Source organism: Gopherus evgoodei, chromosome 15 (assembly GCF_007399415.2).
Source record: "Gopherus evgoodei ecotype Sinaloan lineage chromosome 15, rGopEvg1_v1.p, whole genome shotgun sequence".
Taxonomy (NCBI): Eukaryota; Metazoa; Chordata; order Testudines; family Testudinidae; genus Gopherus; species Gopherus evgoodei.
This window is the reverse complement of record NC_044336.1, coordinates 27012893-27033015: the sequence shown is the minus strand read 5'-3', so window position 1 is coordinate 27033015 and position 20123 is coordinate 27012893. Positions and strand designations below refer to the sequence as shown.

Genomic DNA, 20123 nt, shown 5'->3' with positions numbered 1-20123 from the left:
CTGCAAGACCTGAACAGACCTGAGCATTTTAACCTAGCTCCCAACAGCACTGGACTGAAGTGGTTTCACCTTTGTGGAAGACAGGGTCGGCTTCAGGCCGATTCCCCTGAATCGGGCCCCACGCCCTAAGGAAGAGTGCCTAACTTTTTAATTTTTACTCACCCGGCGGTGGTCCAGGTCTTCGGCAGCATTTCGGCAGCGGGTCCTTCACTTGCTCCGGGTCTTCAGCGGCATTTCGGCGGCGGGTCCTTCAGTGCCATGGAAGACCCAGAGCGAGTAGGACCCACCGCTGAAGTGCCACTGAAGACCCGAAGCAAGTACGACCCGCCGCCAAACTGCTGCCGAAGACCTGGAGTGAGTAGGACCCCCTGCCGAAGTGCCACCAAAGACCAAGACCGCCGCCGAATCGGGCCCCGCAGTTCCTAAATCAGGCCCTGGTGGAAGATCTACAGAAGGAGCCTCCTATTATGGGGCCGGGGATGGAGGAGCATCAGTGGCCGAATGGTTCAGAACACCAAGGAAAGGCTTGGACCCTGATTTTCAGAGATGCTAAAGTCAACAGACGTTACAGGAGCTCAGCATCTCTGAGCAGTGGGCACTTAGAGAATCCAGCCCTGATCTGGGCTGGTCAATTGTCCCCACAATCTCCAAGATCAAGGGGAAAGAGAGATCACAGGAGCGCGGCCCCTCCCCACGCTCTGCAGTGGTGACAGATTTCACAAGGTTATCGAACGGCATCAGTGAAATTAGCTCACGGTTGTCTCCTGACACACCAGCCGTAAAAATGAACCAAAATTACACCAGGGTGATAGTTCCTTTTCTGGGTCACAGGCCCTATTAAAAGCTCCCTCACAAAGGCACTAGGGAGTGCTGAAGCAGTGAAGCTGGTCCTGCAGTCGACATGAGCGAAGGGAGTAACTGTGTCCAACCCACACTGCACACGCGTCGGGAGCTGCTCCTCAGCTGAAGGGACAAGTGGGGGCTCTGGGCAGGTTCCTTGTGGGGAGTGCAGACTACGGGTTCACGCTGAGCTGCTCGAGTGGCAACGCCTCCATGAAAAGAGCCCTGGGACGAGCCCCCCAGTGCACCCAGTTCCATCCCAGTACTGTTAAATGTGAAACAACCGAATCCACGGGGACACCTGACGTGAAATTCCAGCTAAAACAAGCTGACGCCCAAGGGTTCAAGGAGCGGCGGGGAAAGGCTGCTGTCCCATAAAGGGCATGAATCGGACCTTTGTTACAAGATATTGCACAATGAAAAAAATAAAATAACATGAAGCCGCAACACTCAAGTAAGGAGCTGAAAAATATTACAAACTCTGAATCCGCCCCAGGAGACCCTCGGGGGTGCTTTCAAATACAGAGAGAAATTGCCTAATTAGCTTTTTTTTTTTAACGGATAATTGCCTTCATGAGCTTTCACAGGCAGCTTAGCAACCTTTTAACATACATACACACTGTCTGTAATAGCAGAACATTTCCCAAAGAGCCGCTGACAGTAAACCTCAAGCAATACAGGCAGGGGCCATAATGGGCACTTGGGTGTCATTAGTGAAAACACTATTCAGAGTTCACTGGTCAATACGTGTTCACATAAAAGGGCAATGTTCTAATATTCATAATCCCAGGGCCCACAGGGCAGGGTTTTAATGAAAGTCTGTACAGTTCTGGTCTCCACAACATCAAAGAGACCAATAAAACTCCTCTCTCATGCTGACAGGAGAACGCAAAATGGTAAAAGGCTCAGCTCAGCTCCAAGCTTTGCCTCAACCAGGCAACCCATCAATTAAAAGGGGGGTGGGAAAAACCCCCAAGAACATGCTAAAAACAAACTGTGTGCTGCCTGCAGAGAAGCCATGTGTTCTTGGTAAAGACTCGTGCAAGCAATAAGAACCAGATGTGTCCGATGGAGGGTACCCGGGTGATAGCAGGACAGCCCCCAGCCCTGCATGGATTTCGAATGACAGGATGCAGCTGCTCTGGAGGCTTCAGGAACACAGACTAGCCCCTTCCCAAAACAAACCAAGGCAGGGCCAAAGGGAGGGGGCAGGAAGGTATTGATTAAAGCAGGGTAATTAATTGCCAGCCCCGTCTGCCTCACGTGGAGATGTGAAGAAAGCGGCATCCAGGGATCAGGAGTGCTGCAGCGACTGAGCAGCAAGCAGGATGGGCTGAGTGGGCAGCAGCCTTCGCTCACAGGGAGCACAGTGTACTGCTTGCCACCCAGGGCTGAAAGGCTCCCTAAGGCTGTGTGAATTCATTGCTCCATTTCCTCCCCTGGCCCACTGTCCCCGTCCAATCACTTCCTCCTCCCACAGGACCAGGCTTCAAAGTCAGTGCTGGAAAGCACCTACTTTGCTTCCCAGGGCAGAGCCTCTCCCGGTGCCAACTGCGTTCCCCTCGCTCTCACCGGGCTGGCAGGAAACAAACCAGAACTCGGCCAGGCCCATTAGAGCTGCATGGCCAGTCTCCAGGGAAATTTCAAATCGAAAAACGTCTTCCCCCAAGGTAGGATTATTTAATCCACCATCAAAGCAGCAAACGATCTGGGCTAATGCTGGCTAACTAGTTCTAACTAATGTGTAGGCGGGTATCTAGGATTCCCCAGGTTACAACTGAACACAAGGATCCTGCTCTTCTCCCTGCTGAACACAGGGATGGAGTGGAGGGGCGACTATGACAAACTCCAACAGACCCAGTCTTTTACGGGACTGTTTATTTTACCTGTTACAAAACGTGCATGAACTGAACACGTGCTCTTTGGCCATTACTGCTCTGAAATTAAACCAAGAGTCAAGAATTAAATTGCACCCTTCCCTCCCAGCCCGGCCCCACTGAGTGTGCATTAAGGGTCTGAGAGTGTCTTCTGCTCGGCCATCCAGGCCATCTCTGTGCAGGGGAGGGGGCGCAGTGTGGATGTATAAAATCTGACCATCACCAGGGACAGAGCACATGCAGGAGTGAATGGTATTGCACACAGCACCATTGTCTCGTAGATGCTCGAAGCTGTTCCCCAGGGACACGGACAGCAACGAGGAGCGAGTATAATCTCCAGTAGAAAAACCTGACTTTTTTTTTGCTTCCATTCTCAATAGCCATGATATTTCAAAGCCCTGAAGAAAAGAAAACCCCGAACAAAGCCAAACAAGACTTGAAAAAAACAGAACATAACCACAGACGAGGAGCAGGGGAGGGTCAATCGACACCTGCTAGCAATGGCCTTGCAAAGCAGGCCTGCAGCTGCGGAAGGGAGCATCAGGCCATAATTCTATCAACGGCCACAGTAAACAAATAATAAATAACACGAACCAGTAAACAAAACTGAGGCATAATCACAGGCTTGGTCAGGGCTAAAACTGGCTCCAAATTTATATCTTCACAACCAAAAAAAAGTCGGTGCCCATAAATTTACATACCTTTGAGTGTAATGAATGGCCTGCTATTGAACCGTTGTACAATATGCTGGCAGAGATGGTGAAAAGTGGCCTTGTTCTGGCTCCTTGTACCCTTTGTACAGGTGGCCAGTACAGTGCTATCTCTAGTCTCCTGCGTACAGAGCTCCTTTTATTACAAGGCTTCTGTAGTTCCAGAGCCCTGTCACTAGGGGGAGGGCTGAGGGCTGCCCCTCTCACAACAGAGCAAAAAAGAAAACCCAACTCCTGGGCAGAGACCCAAGAAGCATTTTGGAAAGCGACAACTACACTCTTTCTTGGAAACCTTCTCGGGAAGCCCTGGAGATGCAGGCACTGGAAAGGCTACCGGTGACCCAACAAAAGTGGCTTTAAAGGGGTCAAGACAGTTTGGGAGCGGGGTTGAGATGAGTAACACACACAGAACACATACCTGGTATTTGGACTTGAGCTTGGTCAATTACATTCTTAGCTTCTTTCAGTGGATCAGCCAGTTCCACTGCTTCCATTTTCACTGGCATGTCCTCCGTCACCGATAAGGTGGTATAGGTGCTAATAACCAGGATTCCCAGGCCGATCCCCAAGATGAGCTGCACAACAAATGGGTCAGCGCCAAAGTTAACATACATTGAAGCAAACGTCACTGTTCCGAATAGCAGCTTTCATGTAATCTGTACCTCAAAACCAATTCAGAGCTCAATTCAGGTACAGAAACAAATGAATAGTAGAAAGGGAGAAAAACTTAAGAGGGAAATGGGAGAGAAAGGCAGTTTCCAGCGGCGGTTTGAAACGGGAAGCAGAGATACACAAAAGCTGTTTCAGATACTAGAAGCTGCAGAGGAGAAGGCTCTTGCATGACAGTGCTCAGATTGTACAGCCAGAAGAGGCGACTGCTAAGGGAGAGGAGCTGAGGTATGTGAGGCAGGCTAGAGTATGTCCAGACAGGAGGCTAATAGTGCCTGCAAGTGACAACTCATTATATTACATTTCTATCAGTTAAGTGAGGACGACAGTCAGGCCAAGTTTGGTTTAAGCTTTTACAACCAAAAGAAAATCTTTCCAATCAACTGTTGTTAACATCTCCCTACACTGTCCACAGCCTAACACTGCAGCATGGTGCAAGTGCCCGAGGACACGGCTAGTCTATTTCCAGCAGGACTAAAAAGAAAACAAGATGGTATCTGGGTTGAGACGAGAAAGGAATGTTGTGGGTTTCATGCCACTCAAAGGGAGAGCAGTGGGTATTATTTTCTAAATGTGAACTAACCAGCATGGAGAGAAGCCTGGACAATTAAGCCACTGCAGAGCTTACATCCAAATGTGCCAATATTTCAGATAAGAATCTCCCTGCACCTTTGATTTTAGAAACCTTGCAGAGTTTTGGAAATGTATGGGATACTCCCGGGGGTAGGGGGGGAGGTGTAGAGCAATGGAGGTACCTGAAAAGTAATTGAGAAATACACACAGGCCCAGGAAATGTTTGCCTTGCTTGAGCACTGGAGCTGCCAAATGACTGGCAGCTGCCCTAGCTGAAAAAAGGGACCAGTTGAAAATGTCGAGTGGATGGATTGTTGGCCAACACCACTGACAGTTTAGAGATTTAATTACACTCCAATGTATTATTTTTACCTAGTTAATCACAGTAGTTGTCACTGCAACCGTTTCTCCTGGAACCTGGTTTGCATGTCAACGCTGTCATCATATTAAGAACTGGTAGAGGGGAAGAGCCTGCCAAAGGCTATGCTGGAGTCACTGGCGAGGCTGATGGTAAAGGGACCTGGACCCCACCATAAAGACCTATTTGTCCCCACACACACCCCTTCTCACAGTGGGGCACGAAAGCAATGGGAATAATTAAGTGCAAAACAGAAAATACCTCTGCACCTCTCCTGTAGACTATGCTAGGCATATTTCACAAATAGCTTTATGAGACAGTCTCTCGATTTGCAAAAGAAACTTGCTTCTTTGCTGCAAGATCTCCCGCCCAGTGGATGGAATTAAAGCACCAGGCTGACTGACCCTCATACAGAGGGTAAGTGGATCATTCTTATTTATTACAAAAACAGACTCATAGAATCCTAGGACTGGAAGAGACCTCAAGAGGTTGTCTAGTCCAGTCCCCACCACCGAGGCAGGACTAAGTATTACCTAGACCATCCCTGACAGGTGTTTGTCCAACCTGCTCTTAAAAATCCTCAATGATGGAGATTCCACAACCTCCCTAGGCAATTTATTCCAGTGCTTAACCACCCTGACAGTCAGAAAGTTTTTCCTAATGTCCAACCTAAACCGCCCTTGCTGCAATTTAAGCCCATTGCTTCTTGACCTGTCCTCAGAGGTTAACAGGATCAATTTTTCTCCCTTCTCCTTGAAGCAACATTTTATGTACTTGAAAATTGTTATCATGCCCCCTCTCCCCAGTCTTCTCTTCTCCAGACTAAACAAACCCAATTTTCTCAATCTTCCCACATAGCTCATGTTTTCTAGATCTTTCATCATTTTTGTTGCTCTTCTCTGGACTTTCTCCAATTTGTCCACATCCTTCCTGAAATGTGGTGCCCAGACCTGGACACAATACTCCAGTTGAGGCCTAATCAGCGCAGAGTAGAGCGGAAGAATGACTTCCAGTGTCCGCCTTACAACACTCTGCTAATACAGCCCAGAATGATGTTTGCTTTTTTTGCAACAGTGTTACACTATTAACTCATATTTAGCTTGTGATCCACTCTGACCCCCAGATCCCTTTCCATAGGACTCCTTCCCTAGGCAGTCATTTCCCATTTTGTATGTGTGCAACTGACTGTTCCTTCCTAAATGGAGTACTTTGCATTTGTCCTGATTGAATTTCATCCTATTTACTTCAGACCATTTCTCCAGTTTGTCTACATAATTTTGAATTTTAATCCTATCCTCCAGAGCAACTGCAACCCCTCCCAGCTTGGTAATGTCCACAAACTTTATTAATGTTCGCCCTATGCCATTATCTAAATCATTGATGAAGATATTGAACAAAACCAGACCCAGAACTGATCCCTGAAGGACCCCTTGATATGCCCCTCCAGTTTGACTGTGAATCACTGTAACTGTTCTCTGGGAACGGTTTTCCAACCAGTTTTGCACCCACCTTACAGTAGCTCCGTCTAGACTGTATTTCCCTAGTTTATTTATGAGATGGTCCTGTGAGACCTTTATATTGAGATAGTGCCCAGAGTCCCACATGGATCAGGTCCGACTGTGCTAGTAATACAGAGTGACGGCCTGCTGCCCTGCGGAGCTTACAGCACAACTAAGACAAGACATGACAAGAGGGTGTAGAGATATTCAGAAGGCACACTGGAGGCAGGAGGAGGAAAACAAGATTATGAGCAGGTGCTGACCTAGCCCAGTCAGATCACAGACAGTTCAATATATTTGAAAGTAAGAATATAAAATAAATATCGTTAAGTCCTTAGTGGGCGTCTGTGTAGCTGTTCCAGGCAGCAGTTACTCAGAGGCGTCTTGGTAGAGGCAGGTCTTTATGGAAGAGATTTGAAGAGAGGGAGGAGGTTTTGCAGATTAGTTTGGGGAAGATGTTTCTTGCCAATGAGAAAGCATGAAGATGCTCGTGGGTGAAGAGGGCAAACGAGTGATGGAGGCTGGCATCGTCTGTGGACGGAGGAGGTGAGACATGACAGTGTGTTACAAAGATGTCAGGAGGGTGGGAGGGCTAAGATGTCAGGAGTCTTAGAGGTGATGCGGGGGAGAAGGAAGAGCGCGCAGAGGGACTCAGAGGTGTGGGGTGATGTGGGGCCAAGGAGGCGGCTGTTGGGAATGTATCTTGGGGGAGGGCACATCAAGGGAGGAGGAGGTTGCAGTAGACCAGACAGGAGATGCGGCAGCTCTGCAAAGCGTGAGCAGTGTGGTCAGACAGGAAAGGCCGGATCGTAGGGATGTTAAAGAGGAAGCAGCAGCAAGAACTGGTCACTGCCTGGGTGTGTGGGTGTAGAAGGAGCAGGACATCCTGCCATGCTGTGTACGCCACACGCAGAGTCAGCCCTTGGTTTTCACGTTGTCCATTGGCTTTCCCCAGAAGCCCCTCAAATGCAGCACTGTGACTTGGTCTCTGCCACCTGCCTTCAGAAACAAGAGTGGAAATGAAGAGCGTTTCTGCAAAAGGCCTCTTGCAGCACCAGCATAGGCCCGAGAGCTCTGGAGAAATGGGGTATTGGAAACAGCTGAAAGTCTGAACCATTTTAAACCTGCCGCAAATGGTTGTTTTGCTGGTTTAAAAGAAAATTCAATTTCTAGTGGGCAACGCGGGCTGGAACCTGGGAGGCCAATCTCAGCGCAGGATTCAATGCCTGGTCCCTCGAACATCTTCCACTCTGACATTCTGAGCAACTCTTCCCCTCAGCTTTCACAGGCATGCTGGGTTGTCCATGAACCAACAACAGTGCAGGGAGGGAGATGGGCAAGTTTCCCCGTCACAGCCTGGCCAGCACCCTGATCACTCCACACGCCACTGGAGAGGTTCTAGAGGCCACCAAGTGGGCCAAGCTACACAGCATTGTGTGTGGTGTGCACAGCCAGGGGTGCGAGGACTTGAGAGACAGCCAAAGCCCCCACTTGTGACAGGGTGGTTAGAGGGCACTAACTAGCCCAAAGGACCATCTCCTGGAGAAAGGGACTAGTGCAACCAAAGGGAATGCTGCGCAGTGAACAGCGAGTGGAGGCCAGATCACAGGAACACGTCCGCTTAAGGCCAGGAGGCCAGGTCCAGCTCGTAGTACAACTGCAGAACAAATCCCATTAGTTAGAGTACGGTTAGCCAAGTGGAAGGCAGCAGGGAATGGCTGCTCCAGCTGAGGTCTCTGTCCAGTGAATTGGTCCAGTTGCCTGAAAAGGTTTGGCAGTGTTGCATGAAAACATTTCTTAAACACGCCCATGGAGCCTCTCATTAATGATCCCCCTCCAGAGGGGCGTGTTTTATAGTTCCCAGAATCAAACCTTATTCCAAGCAACATCACTCAAAGGGTTAATTTTTAAAACACTCATTTGCAGGTGACTCCCATGAAGGTAATGGATCTGACACAGCATTTGCAATCAGGTAGTTGAACAGCAGAATGACCTTGCTGGAATGCAAGGGGGAGAGGGAAAAAGATGACATTTATCTCCCTTGTCGGGCTTCCCGTAATGCCAAGAGGACAATTATAAGATCTTCGCAAGATCACTTAAATAAGAACAAAGGAACTCGGTCTGCTCCTGCATCATGGCGGCTCATGGCAGGGGACTGCCAGAGAACGACAACGAAGAGCAGAGCCTCATGTCACATGACAGCAAAGCCCACATGCGCCCCAGAAAGTCACTTGTGTGTGATTTACAAGCCTCCAGCTGGTGTCAGCAAGGCTTTGGAAGCTCAACTCCCTCACTGCCCCATTCCGTCAGGGAGCCTTGAACACCCTCTGCAGCCCCCATTTGTGCAAGCAGATTGTTTTGTACAGAGGACGGGGCGCTGCTGAACAGCTGATTCCCAAGCCTCGCCCGTCACAGAACATTCGCCAGCAGTAGCTCACCATGAGGCTACGGAGGGAGCACGGGCAAACCTGAGCAGCAGGCGTGGCCACGGCCTTGGAGACATGCGTCTGCCTGTTAAGGCAAAGTCAAAAGGCCCCACATACCATGAGGAGCATTCTAAACATGGGGGGGGTCTTTTGTTGGCTGATGTCACTCAGCGCTGTTAAGTCCCCCCTTTGTACAGCCATTAGACTATCCCAAGTGCTGCCCTCTGGATGTGTTCAAGCCACTGGCAGGAATCTAAAAGTGCTTTTGCCTGGGGTAATTACTGTAGCATGTTTTCTAAACCCTTCTCTGTTTTGGACCTTGAGCACAGTTAGGAAACACAGAGATGGGAGAATGTTAATTGCAATCAGAGTATGGAGGAGGACTGCAAGATGCCTGCTCAGTCACTGGGTTCTCTATTGCGCAGCAAAGACGTTAGGCTCTAAGAACTGCAACAAGTGTGCAAGACGATGGGGTCCGGCCACTGTCCTAGCAGGCAAGAGAGCCACTTTCCATCCCCACGAGCTCGGGAGCCTCTCTGTGCCTCATTTCCCTCAGTTATCAGACCGGGATGAGTGACTTCCTCACCAGAAAGGGCCTCGCAAACAAACTTACGTCAGCGCAGGGAAGCCAGCATCTTCCTGTAAGAAGCTAAACCCTTTGTTTACAGACCTTAGCCTGACCTTTAGCAGCCAACCCGACTCTCCCAAATGGCAGCTTTACATGCCATGGCCCCATTGCCATTCCGTGCTGAGCCGGAGAGCGCCCTGCACTTTACAAGACACGCTTGATGATGCTGACCACAACAAAGGGGGCAATTTCCTGATTCATTAACACTCTGTGAGTCTGGCTTTACGCTTTTCAACTTCCCCTTGCTGCTGTTACCTGATCATCTTTCCAACACACCAAGCCTTTTAACTACACCACCCCCAGAGCTTAATCCAAGCTGCAATTCCCAGGCTCTGGCTCGCTGCCAGCTGTTGACTGACCAGCTGTGTGTAATAATTAACAACTCTCTGGCAGAATTAGACGCCCTTTGCTGGCCAACAGAAACATCTGGGGATGCGAATGCCCCACTCCCTTGGAAAAGAACTTCTCAATCCTTCATCCAACTCCTCCACTTTCTAGTCTAAATGGTGCCACCCTTCCAGCGTTCAGGCATGTAAAACTCAGCTCTGCCTGACAGGGAGTCCCCCAAACGCTTGCGGCCTTCCAAGGGTCTGGGCACGGTAACGAACAACACAGACAGAATCTAGGACCGGAGAGCATGGGCAGAGAACTGCTCTCACTGGGAGAATCACATCATACAGTTTTTAGACAAAGGAAGAGGCCCATAAAGCTGGATTTCAAATCTTAAAAAACAAACAGCAGCTCTGGTAACTAGACAGAAGATGGAACCATGCATGCAGGGAAGAGGGCAGCAGGTTAACTGTCAGGGGGTGGGAAACATATCACATCGGTGCCCCTTCTCCCCCATCATTCTCACTCATCACCACAGTGTCTGTTGCTGGGTTGAGGGAGAGAGCAGAGCTGCTTCTTGGGAGGGAGGAAAAAGCCAAAGGAATGTGAAAGAGCAGAAGTGCGGCATGGGAGCTTCAAGGAAGAAATGAAACAAGTCTTCCAGAAGAAGTGGAGCAAGGAGAGGGTGGGCAGAGAACCCAGCATTCAAGCTGTAGGCCTGGGAGGAGTTCTACGGCATCAGATCCCTGCTGGAATGCTTCCAAGAACAGGTCAAAGCAAGTATGCAAACTTGATGGGCAATGGCTTATTCAAGGGTAGGCCGGATGAATCCCCAACCCCTAGGTAACCTGGTGACCTCATACTCTGCGTAAGCCACTATGTTGTGGTTGGGATTTCTGTAAGATACAGCCATCTGCCTTGCTGTTTTCCTGACCAGCATTTCAGGCTGTGCAGTCCGTGAGCCTCAGTGCTTGGCTGAGAACAGCTGACAGTCCCCTCCAGGCAGCCTATCCAACAGCTCAGCCCATCCTGAGGGCAGGGTCACTTGTCTTGGAGAAGGGCCCCCCTCAGCATGAGTGAAAAGCAACCCCTGAAAATGCTTTCTGTTCCCCTTGAAAATTCAGGTAGGCATTCAGCTCTTTCTTTGGGATCTCAGCCCAGCCACAGTAGGACCAAAGTGTCATGATTCAGAGCGAGAGCCGGAAAGATGTGTCAAACAGTGGAAAGAAAAGCAATAGAAGAAAAAAAACCACTCTGCTTTAAAAGTCTCATGTGTGTTTGTAAACCCACAGGTCATTAAACAGAAAAAGCCATTATTTCTGTAGGACCCACAAAAATGTCTTCTCCCCCTGTAGATTTTGAAGTCAACTAACAAATCTGACTCCCTGTGACTGAATGCTGGAGCCCCAACAGAAGCCTGTTAAACATCTTTAGAATATAAAGTTACTGTGAGAGAAAACCAAATCATGTTAATTTCAGTTCTATTACCAAAAAATCAGAGTTTGCAAGATAGAAAGCTCAAACCCAGCCAAGAGACATTTTGTTTCTGTCCCCTAGGAGGCTGATCCAAACTGGAGCAAGGGAAAAGCTAAGTTACCAAAAGCCTCTGAATGACCCCAAATTTTTCAGAAATCAATTCCTGTAGCAACACCTCTGTATGTGTGTTCCCTTTGATTATTATTATTTTGGCTAAACCAGAAAGCTGAGGGTCAGCAGCAAGGACCCACTCCCCTGCAGAGAAGAGTTGTTTGTTTTACCCAGCCCAGACAGGCTGAAACTTAAGGCCCGTAAAGGTTTTATATGCTGCCTGGATTTCTCATTCTGTGGCAATACTGCCCTGAGCCCATCGGACTGGGTTTGGTAAACAACATTTCACATGTAAAGCGACTGCTTCTCTTGCTGCTAGAGAGATAAAAAGTGCTGGCATTCCAAGCTGGCACCCCGCTCACTGAGTGACAACTCCTTCGCTGTCCATGTGCTCGGGAGAGATTCTGGTCAGCGCAGCAGACCACAACAGTTCCCACCTGAAGGGGGGAGAGGGGAGTTAACTAGTTTCCCCTGCTGCAGTGAAACTAATGAAGTTCCCAGGCTCTACAGCGAGTTGGAGGAGAAGTCAATTAGCATCAGCACTGACCTGTGAGCAAAGGACATTCTTGTGGATTTTCCTGTAAATAAGAGCTGGGCAGATAAAGCAGATGAGGCTTCCCATTGTAGCACCTGTTAGGCCCAAGACAGTCTCCACTGGCAAGAGAGAGCAAGAACAATAATAAATAAAGAGATGGAAAATCCTTGGAGGAAGGGAAAGCATCTAGGGAGGTTGGCACGGTGCCACTTAGACTGCAGCTCTGAGCAACCCACTAGAATACAAGATGAGCCTCCAGCCAGCAGAGAGCTACAACAGGGGTAAAATTAGTCACTGCAATTTATGCAGCACACAAGTACTTAGTCACCTTCTAATGACTTCAACCAGCTGCAAGTCCCTGATGGGCTCTCTCTGCAAGGGCACCTCCTCACCAGTCCCCCTCCCTGCAGGTCTCAGTGCCATGAGAGCTAATGACCCCTCCGCAGGCTCAGCTTTTCTGTAGCCCTGTATAGGGAGCACGCAGACCCGGCCAGTGCTAGCTGGACAAGCTAGGGTGCGGGAGCAAATAGCCATAAATAATGGGTATTCTTGAGAACACAAGATCTAATAGGGCACAAAGAAAATGGTGTCAAGAAAAGGGGGAGAAAGGACAACACTTGGGAGTTTCAGTCTCTATGCTCCCACCTCTGCACTTACCATTTGGGATCATGATGCCTCCAACCATGGTTCCAAACACAATGGTCAGGGTGAGTGCTTTAAATCGAAGGGGTGGCATGTAACCCCCAGCAGCAAAGGTGCCGTCTTTTTGCTATAAAAAAAAAACCCCAAAACAATCAGTTAAGCCTCTGCTTTGCACCCGCAGGTCTCTAAAGCAATTACCCAGCGTGTCCTGCTAGATAAGTCAGACAAGACTATGCAGCACTAGCATGGGTTTCACCTGCCCACGCAACGGTCTTCCTAGGTCCCGAGTAAGAGGGCAGTTAGAGGTGGCTGAGCAATTCTAATGTGCAGCTTCAACCTGAACCTGCACAAGAACAGCCAGAGCTGCTAGTTCACATCCTGTGCGGAACGTAAACTTGACAACGGTGTCTCGGGACATTAGCGCCAAAGCCCTCCTCCACTCTCCTTCCTGCTTCACAGGCAGCACCCAGCAGAGGCAAGTGCCTGAGAAAGTTCAAGTGATGGTGATGACGTGAGGGAGACGGGGCCCACAGTCAGTAGGGAAGGAAGCCTGCTGTTGCTACAGCTAGTTGCCATCGGAGTGCAGCTGGGGAGAGGGAAACGTTCTGCACCGCTGCCTCGTAAAACAAGTGGACTCAAAGAAAAAAGCCGGATCTGTGGCTCTGCAAACAGTCAATGGTATTTTTTGGTGCCACTCCTAGATCACAACAGGTCCCCACAGCTAAAAACACCCCTCCACATGTCCACAGCAGTGTGCGTTCAAAGCACTGCACAAGCATTAACTGAGACACCTGACCTGCCTAGGAGATAGGTGAGTTAGCATTCTCCCCATTGTACAGACAAATGCAAAGCGACACGCCCAAAATAATCCAGCCAGTCCTGGGCAGAGTTAGGATTAAACCTCAGGACTTCCCGATTTCCATGGCTTACTGCTCCAGACCACACTCCTTTCACCAGCTGGGCCACCACCACTCAGAACATGAGAACAGAGCCAAGGGGCATCGTATGGACTGCAGCGGCAGGATCTGGAGCTCTAAATTGCATGCCATTTATTTCCTGCCCCAAGAGGTTTCTCTTTAGGTGAATACACAAAGGTCTCCGAACATGCCCACAATATCTCCCTGTTATTTACTGAGCACCGATAGCAGGCTTAGTGCTGTTCAACACGGCGAGAACATGTTACTGCCAGCAGACTGACGGTATAGTCACAACATACAACCCTGGCCGGGAGAAGGCCTGCCTGCAGGAATGGGGAAAATGCGGGATGCAGTGATGTCGTTTAAGTTGTATTTCTATAGCTGATCATCACTGAACAGTTCTGAGGAAGCAGGACATGGAATGGAAGCATCTGAATGAAGCAGGGGGACGTTTGGCCCACAAGAAGGGGACCACTGACTGTTCGGGGCATAATAGCTAAAGGTGCAAAGCTGAGTTCAAAGAGAGAGCAGGAAGAGGCAGGTGGAGTGGTGTCAGGAGGAGTAAACTTGGGCAGAGCTCTGAAGATGGGGACCATGAGTTTGAGCTAGATACGGACGTGAGCTGGGATTTCGGTCTGAGCAGCAGGAAATAAGGAGTGTTTCTAATGACTAATTCCTCCTCTCCTACTCCTCCGAGAGAGAACAACCTCGGCTCTGTACTGTCCGACACTTGGTATAAGCCAGGTCTGCAAACTGCTATTGGAGCAGGGAACAAGCACTGCATCTGACCTCCATTTAGGGGGTGGCAGAGCAAATACCAGGGTTTCAATCCTAGCACCTCTCCCCATTCAATTATTCTGTGTTATGCGAGGACAAGACTCCAGAACTGCTGCCTATTAACAACTGCTCAGAACAGTCACGTTTTCACAGAGCCAGATTTATAAACAGCTCTGCTGTGATCCTCATGCCACCCCTCTTAGCACACCACAGGCAGTTCCAATTTCACTGGAAGCTGCAATACAGTGGATGGGGCTGAGGGTTCATCCGCTCTCAGTACCAAGTATCTGCAGCTAATCAGAAATGCAGTGCCATCAACCAAGCTGTGTAGTCAACTGGAAAAAATAAAGGTGGCCCTTTGAAAAGTGACAGGGTCGATGGTGCATGGCCAAGAGTAGCCTGCAGGAGGGTCTTACCTGCTGCTCAAAGAGAAGGGTGTTCAATGCCTGTCTGCATGGCAGAATCATCATCGGGAACCCAACAGCTACCGACATCATGAATCCCACTCGAATCATCTCCGTCACCAGGTTGGAGGGGAAGTTCATGAGCACGTTCCCAGCGATGGCTTCCGTGTAGCTCACATAACCAAAGAATCCCACCTGCGCAAGGGGAAAAGGAAGGGAGTGCTGGTGACACACATGCCTTTTCTGAACATCATAAGTATGAGTCCGGGGGCTCCCACTGGACCCCCCCTTACGGCACTGGGGCAGCTTGTACGATACTTTGCTTACCAAGCCAGGGAGGGCAGAGGGGAGTGACTGCAGGAGGGACGTGTACTTGAAATTTTTCAGAAGAGAAGCAAAGCCCCACAGCTACTCAGACAAGTGGGACAGAGCAAAGCATGTCAATTAAAACAGGGCAATGCCCAGTTAAGAAAGGACCATGTGGCAACTTCCTACAATGCAGATCTTCCAGTCGGCCAAGCCATAAGATCTTCGCTAATCAAGCTAGGTGGCTGGAGGAGCTTCTACCTAAAAGCCACTGACATTATTAGCAGGTATGCACGGGTTTAACTGGGGGACCCCCTGGAAGGGGTGATAATAGGAGCTGAGCAGCTGCCTTCCCAGTGCCTTAAATTGGTCTGAGTTTGCTAGTGGGATTAAGCATTGCAGCTGAGATGGCTGCCGAGTCCCATGAACCTGAGCCCCCAGTGAGGGAGGCTGTAATACAATCCCATGCAGCCACCTAGCTCACATGGGAGGCTATTCTTGGGAATTATTAACTGGATTTTATTAACTGGAGTTTTATGAGGCATAACTTCCTTTATAACCTTCCAATTGCAACAGGCTGATGGGCAGCTCTCGCTAGAGACGGCAGCTCATTGGACGGCATCTCCACTTCCAGTTACATGATTGGAAGACCGAGACCCAGCCACTACACATGGAAAAGAAGAGACTAAAGCCCCCATGCCAACTCTGCTCAATGGGACCTATTGTTCCAAAACCCTGGGCTCTCTGAACACCTCTGTGCACCTGCAGTGCGGCCCCCTCCCATTTTATTTCACTTTCCGCAGAAAGACTCTTCATCCTCGAGAGCAAATAACGCCGGGCCCATCTCATGACAGCGAAGTTCATGACGGCTCCAAAGCTTATCCCAAAAGTCACTTTTTTGGGAGGCAGAGGGAAAAGGGAGGAGAAAGGAAGGGTAGAGGCTCCTCACCGTAACGTAGAAGGTGGTGACCACATTCAGGGAGGAAGCAAATATGGAGCTCATTATTTTAACGGATGGTTCATCCAGGCTATCGTAGGTCGGCAAGACCTGGCTGCAGAAAAGCAGGTTAACATATTAAGCAGTTTCAAGGAAACTTTCCAGAGAGATGCAAAACCAAGTGCATTCCCTAAGTTCTCTTGCTACAGCCCAGCAGAGAAAAATCTCTGACACCTTCCCCCCACGGAGCGTAAACACACGGCTAGTCCACAATTTATATTGCTAATGCCAAGAGATTTCAGAACACTCACAATTTCAAGTGTTGCAAAAATATTCACTCTCCCCATCCCCCACCACCACGTGGAGTTAAATGTGTGATGTAAACATCTTGGTTCAAAAGTGTTGCAAAATGAATGACCATTTGTTCCACTGAAACACCAGTGGCACGGCTCCAGGCAGCACATCAGAGATTATTGTTCTTGGAGCGCTCTGTGCTGATAATTAAAGCAACGCAGTGTTTACAGAATAAAAGCGGGAAGAGGGTTAGAGCATCACACTGTCTAAAAGAAAAGTTAAACAAACAGAACTAAATCCAGCGCCTGGCATATTTCAGCACCACTGCGAGAGCCCAGTTCAGAGAACACTGGAAGCGTCAATTACACAGGATTGGGGGGTATTTATGTACTTGGAACGCACATGGAATCCACTTTTTCTACATCATTAGGTGCATATTTCAGCAACTCATTAACCTCTTGTTGCTCTAATCCAAGTGGCCACCTCTTGTGTACTGCTGAGAGAGCAAGGGGAGGCGGGGTAAGTTAGACGGGCCAGGGGTACCCCCAACTCCAATGGACAGCAAAAGAAACTGTGTGAAACGGAAGCCAAGCTGGGAAAATCTTAACCTTTTGTGCACCAAAATGTTCTGCCCAAAGGAAACTGGGCTGTCCCTTTAAACTGCATATCGAGATGCGTGCAGGAGACCATACATATAGCACTGAGCGAGTCACGTATTTATGGGGACCCAAGAGATAAATTCTCTCTCAGGGTCATGTAGGATTTAAATTTCTTCACTGATCTTGAAATAAAAACCCTTAATATAGCAACTGCCAGACATCACGGACTTTCCTCCAAAATAGCAGCAGGCCCAGCAGGGGCTGGAGCGGAGCAGAGGCAGAGCAGTCACTGTGTGCAGAGACACCGCTCTCTAGTCCAGGCTCACAATAGCAATGCAGCAGAACCGGGGGGGGGGGGGGGGGAAGAGTGCCACGTGAATTCGAGCTGCAGCCAATCCTCCCATGGTCGAACATCAGAGCCCATCTAGTCACAGCTGCAGAGTCCCTCAAATCTAGACCACATGCCACCATGCCGTCCTGCCAGTCAAAATCCCGTCTGGGTGGGGCAAGCGTCTGACATGCACACAGCAAGAAGCACATCCTGACGTGCTTTGGTTTTATTTTTAAAACAGAACGGTGGTGTGGAAGGGCAAAGACAGACCAGATGCCTTCTCCTGACAAATGCTTCATATGCTGTTAGTTTAGGCACCTTCACCTCACTGGTGATCAAGTAAATATAATGTCTCAGCTTGGATTTGAGAAAGATCTTCAGATCACATGCCTTTGACAGTTCTTGTGTCCCTGAGATGAGAACAAGGAGAAGAGGGCACAAGCAAGGCAAGTCCGAGCTGGAGCCAGAGAAGCCTGAGTTTGGTTCAGAGGTGGCTAGAACTAGTTCCATTCTCCTGTCAATCGGTATCTTCATCCCCACGGTAAAGCCCATCTCGGTTTTTGACTAGACTCAGGGTCTTATCCTGAATAATGAGTACCCACAAGCTGCCACTGACCTCACAGCACCCCTGAGCGCCACTCCAAACCCACAGCAGCCAATGGACCACATTCTGATTTTGATGTACTGGTGACCTCAATGGTGTTACACCAGTTTCACTGGCATCAGAACCTAGGATAATGGGTTTGCACAGGGGCAGGTCATATGAACCCTCAACCCTCCTGTGAAACAGGATAAGCCCATTTTACAGATGGGGAAACAGAGGCACAGAGGTTAAGACACTTGCCCAAGGTCACACAGGAAGACTGTAGCAGAGCTAGTATCAGAACTCAGAGATTCTTGGTTCTCAGTCCCCCGGTGAATCTACTAGACCACACTGCATAATGGCTGAAAGTAGGACACTTCTCTGAGCTCAGCAATGCTAATATACATTTCAAAGAGCAGGGGAATTGAATCTACAAGTATGATCATACATTCAAGATAAATTAGAATAATGGTGCATTCTGCTTGTCACCACTGTATGTTGCATTTATATGTCTGAAGGGAAGGAATATGTTTTTTATGTTAGAATTAAGTCTTTTTCTAAAGGTGATTGGAAGGTCAGCAAAATTAAACACCCCTAGTCAGAGAATAATATGCTTGTGAGATCACATGAGCTGGAGACAGCATGTTTTTCTGATGCTTGGGTGAGGGGAAAATATAGGTTTTAGCTGTAGGTTTGGATTGCCATTTAAGTGGTATAACAGAATCTATATTTAGCTAGATAGATGCACACACTAGTCCAGACCATATAATTTTGCTGGGTTTCCAACTCCCTAAAAATGTGCACTGGTTACTAAGAGGCAACCACAAGAAAAGGACAATTTTCTATTTAAAAAAAACCCTACAGTGGTAACTAGGTAAAGCTGCAAAAGAACACAACTTCTGTCGCCAATTATAATGGAGACATTAAACAGCAAGACTGGAGCGTGTTCTGCTAGAAACAAAGCTGCCAAGAGAGATGCTAAGTGGGAAATGATGATTTGGATCTCACAGGTGGGTGTAAACACAGCAGCATGAACACATTTTATTTGTCACATTAATTTATTACTGGCCTGCTGCATGTTCGCTGGAACGACCAGCTCTGCCAGTCTTCCTAATGCTGAAGGTCTCTTTTGTGTCCACCTTTGGATTGACACTTCTCTTTTGAGCTGGCTGCTGCTTCAACCAGGCATGAATCACTGGCTCTTGTCATTTTGGTGGAGAAGGTAATGCTGCTGGAATTACGGAAATAACCCTGTCTTCAGCACCATGCCGCTGTGCGCCCAAAAACCCAAGCCTCATTAAAAGAAGTGGGCAACTAGAAGCAACAATCTGAAGTCAAGAATTAAGCCATTTTCTTTCAAATATTTTCAGCTACACTGGGTGAGGCTAAGGGTGCCCATGTAGATTTTCCAGGGGGCGGGGGAACTCTGATGGTGGTTAGGATGGAAACAATCAGGTCTCTTTTCCTGATATTAAACCATGATTTTCAAGCAATGGGTCAAGTTCATAGCTGGTGTAACTCCAAGGAAGGCAATGTAAGGCACACCAGGGATTCATCTGACCCAATGCATTTTATGAACAAGTAACTGCTCAAGCACAATAATTCTCGAGTGAAACCGAACTCCCTCCCCCATCAAGGTAACAAGAGAGTCCCAACTGAATGAGACGCTGTACTTCAGTGGGCTGTAAAACACTGTGATTAAAGTACAGCTATCCCATTCAGATCCTTGGGACGCTTTGCCCTCACAAAACAACTGCTAGAACGGCAGGTACTTACGACTGACAGGCAAAAGACATGCCGAAGATAGGAATGCAGCGAAAAATGCCCTCCCAGCGCATGTAACTGATCCGCTTCAGCCACTGCCCACCAAAGAGGCCGTGTTTGAAAGAGGAGAGCACAATCTGTAGCCAAAGGAAAAAAGAGGTTAAGAGCCAAACAGCAGAGATGCCAAACCAGACCCAAGGGGAGGGAGCACGCTGCCAGGAACATTGCCAAGGCAGCAACAGAGGGCAGGCATCAGGAGGATGAAGAGGCTTTGAGTAACTTCCCCTGCACCTCACAGCTGGATATTTATTCCTTAGTTTTCCCAGTCTCAGCCTCTCACCTTCAACACAGGTTATCAACCTTCCAGCTATGTGTATGGGTCACCTCTGGCTGCCAAGCAGATAAAAGGCATATACCATTCCATGGTTGATGCTATTCTGCTAGCGGGCACCACGACCCCCTGCACACACACCAGAGTTAGAACAGTTCATGAGGGATGCACTCAGCTAATCGGATTGCTCCTGAGCAGTCATTTGC

General features: G+C 48.7%; 1 protein-coding gene across 3 annotated transcripts in view; it reads right to left on the bottom strand.

The window, feature by feature from the left end:
• The window catches only part of SLC38A10 (solute carrier family 38 member 10), a 46770-nt gene that overhangs the window by 13475 nt on the left and 13172 nt on the right, over window positions 1–20123 (bottom strand). For 2 of the 3 annotated variants that reach the window (XM_030534582.1, XM_030534583.1), the window contains exons 6-11: window positions 19599–19723; window positions 16028–16130; window positions 14785–14967; window positions 12690–12801; window positions 12045–12151; window positions 3846–4002 (exon numbers count right to left, since the gene is read on the bottom strand). In XM_030534582.1, coding sequence (XP_030390442.1) covers window positions 3846–4002; window positions 12045–12151; window positions 12690–12801; window positions 14785–14967; window positions 16028–16130; window positions 19599–19723 — 787 coding nt within the window. Of the gene's footprint in view, window positions 1–3845; window positions 4003–12044; window positions 12152–12689; window positions 12802–14784; window positions 14968–16027; window positions 16131–19598; window positions 19724–20123 lie in introns of those variants that run through there. The other variant, XM_030534584.1, reaches the window with a different exon arrangement.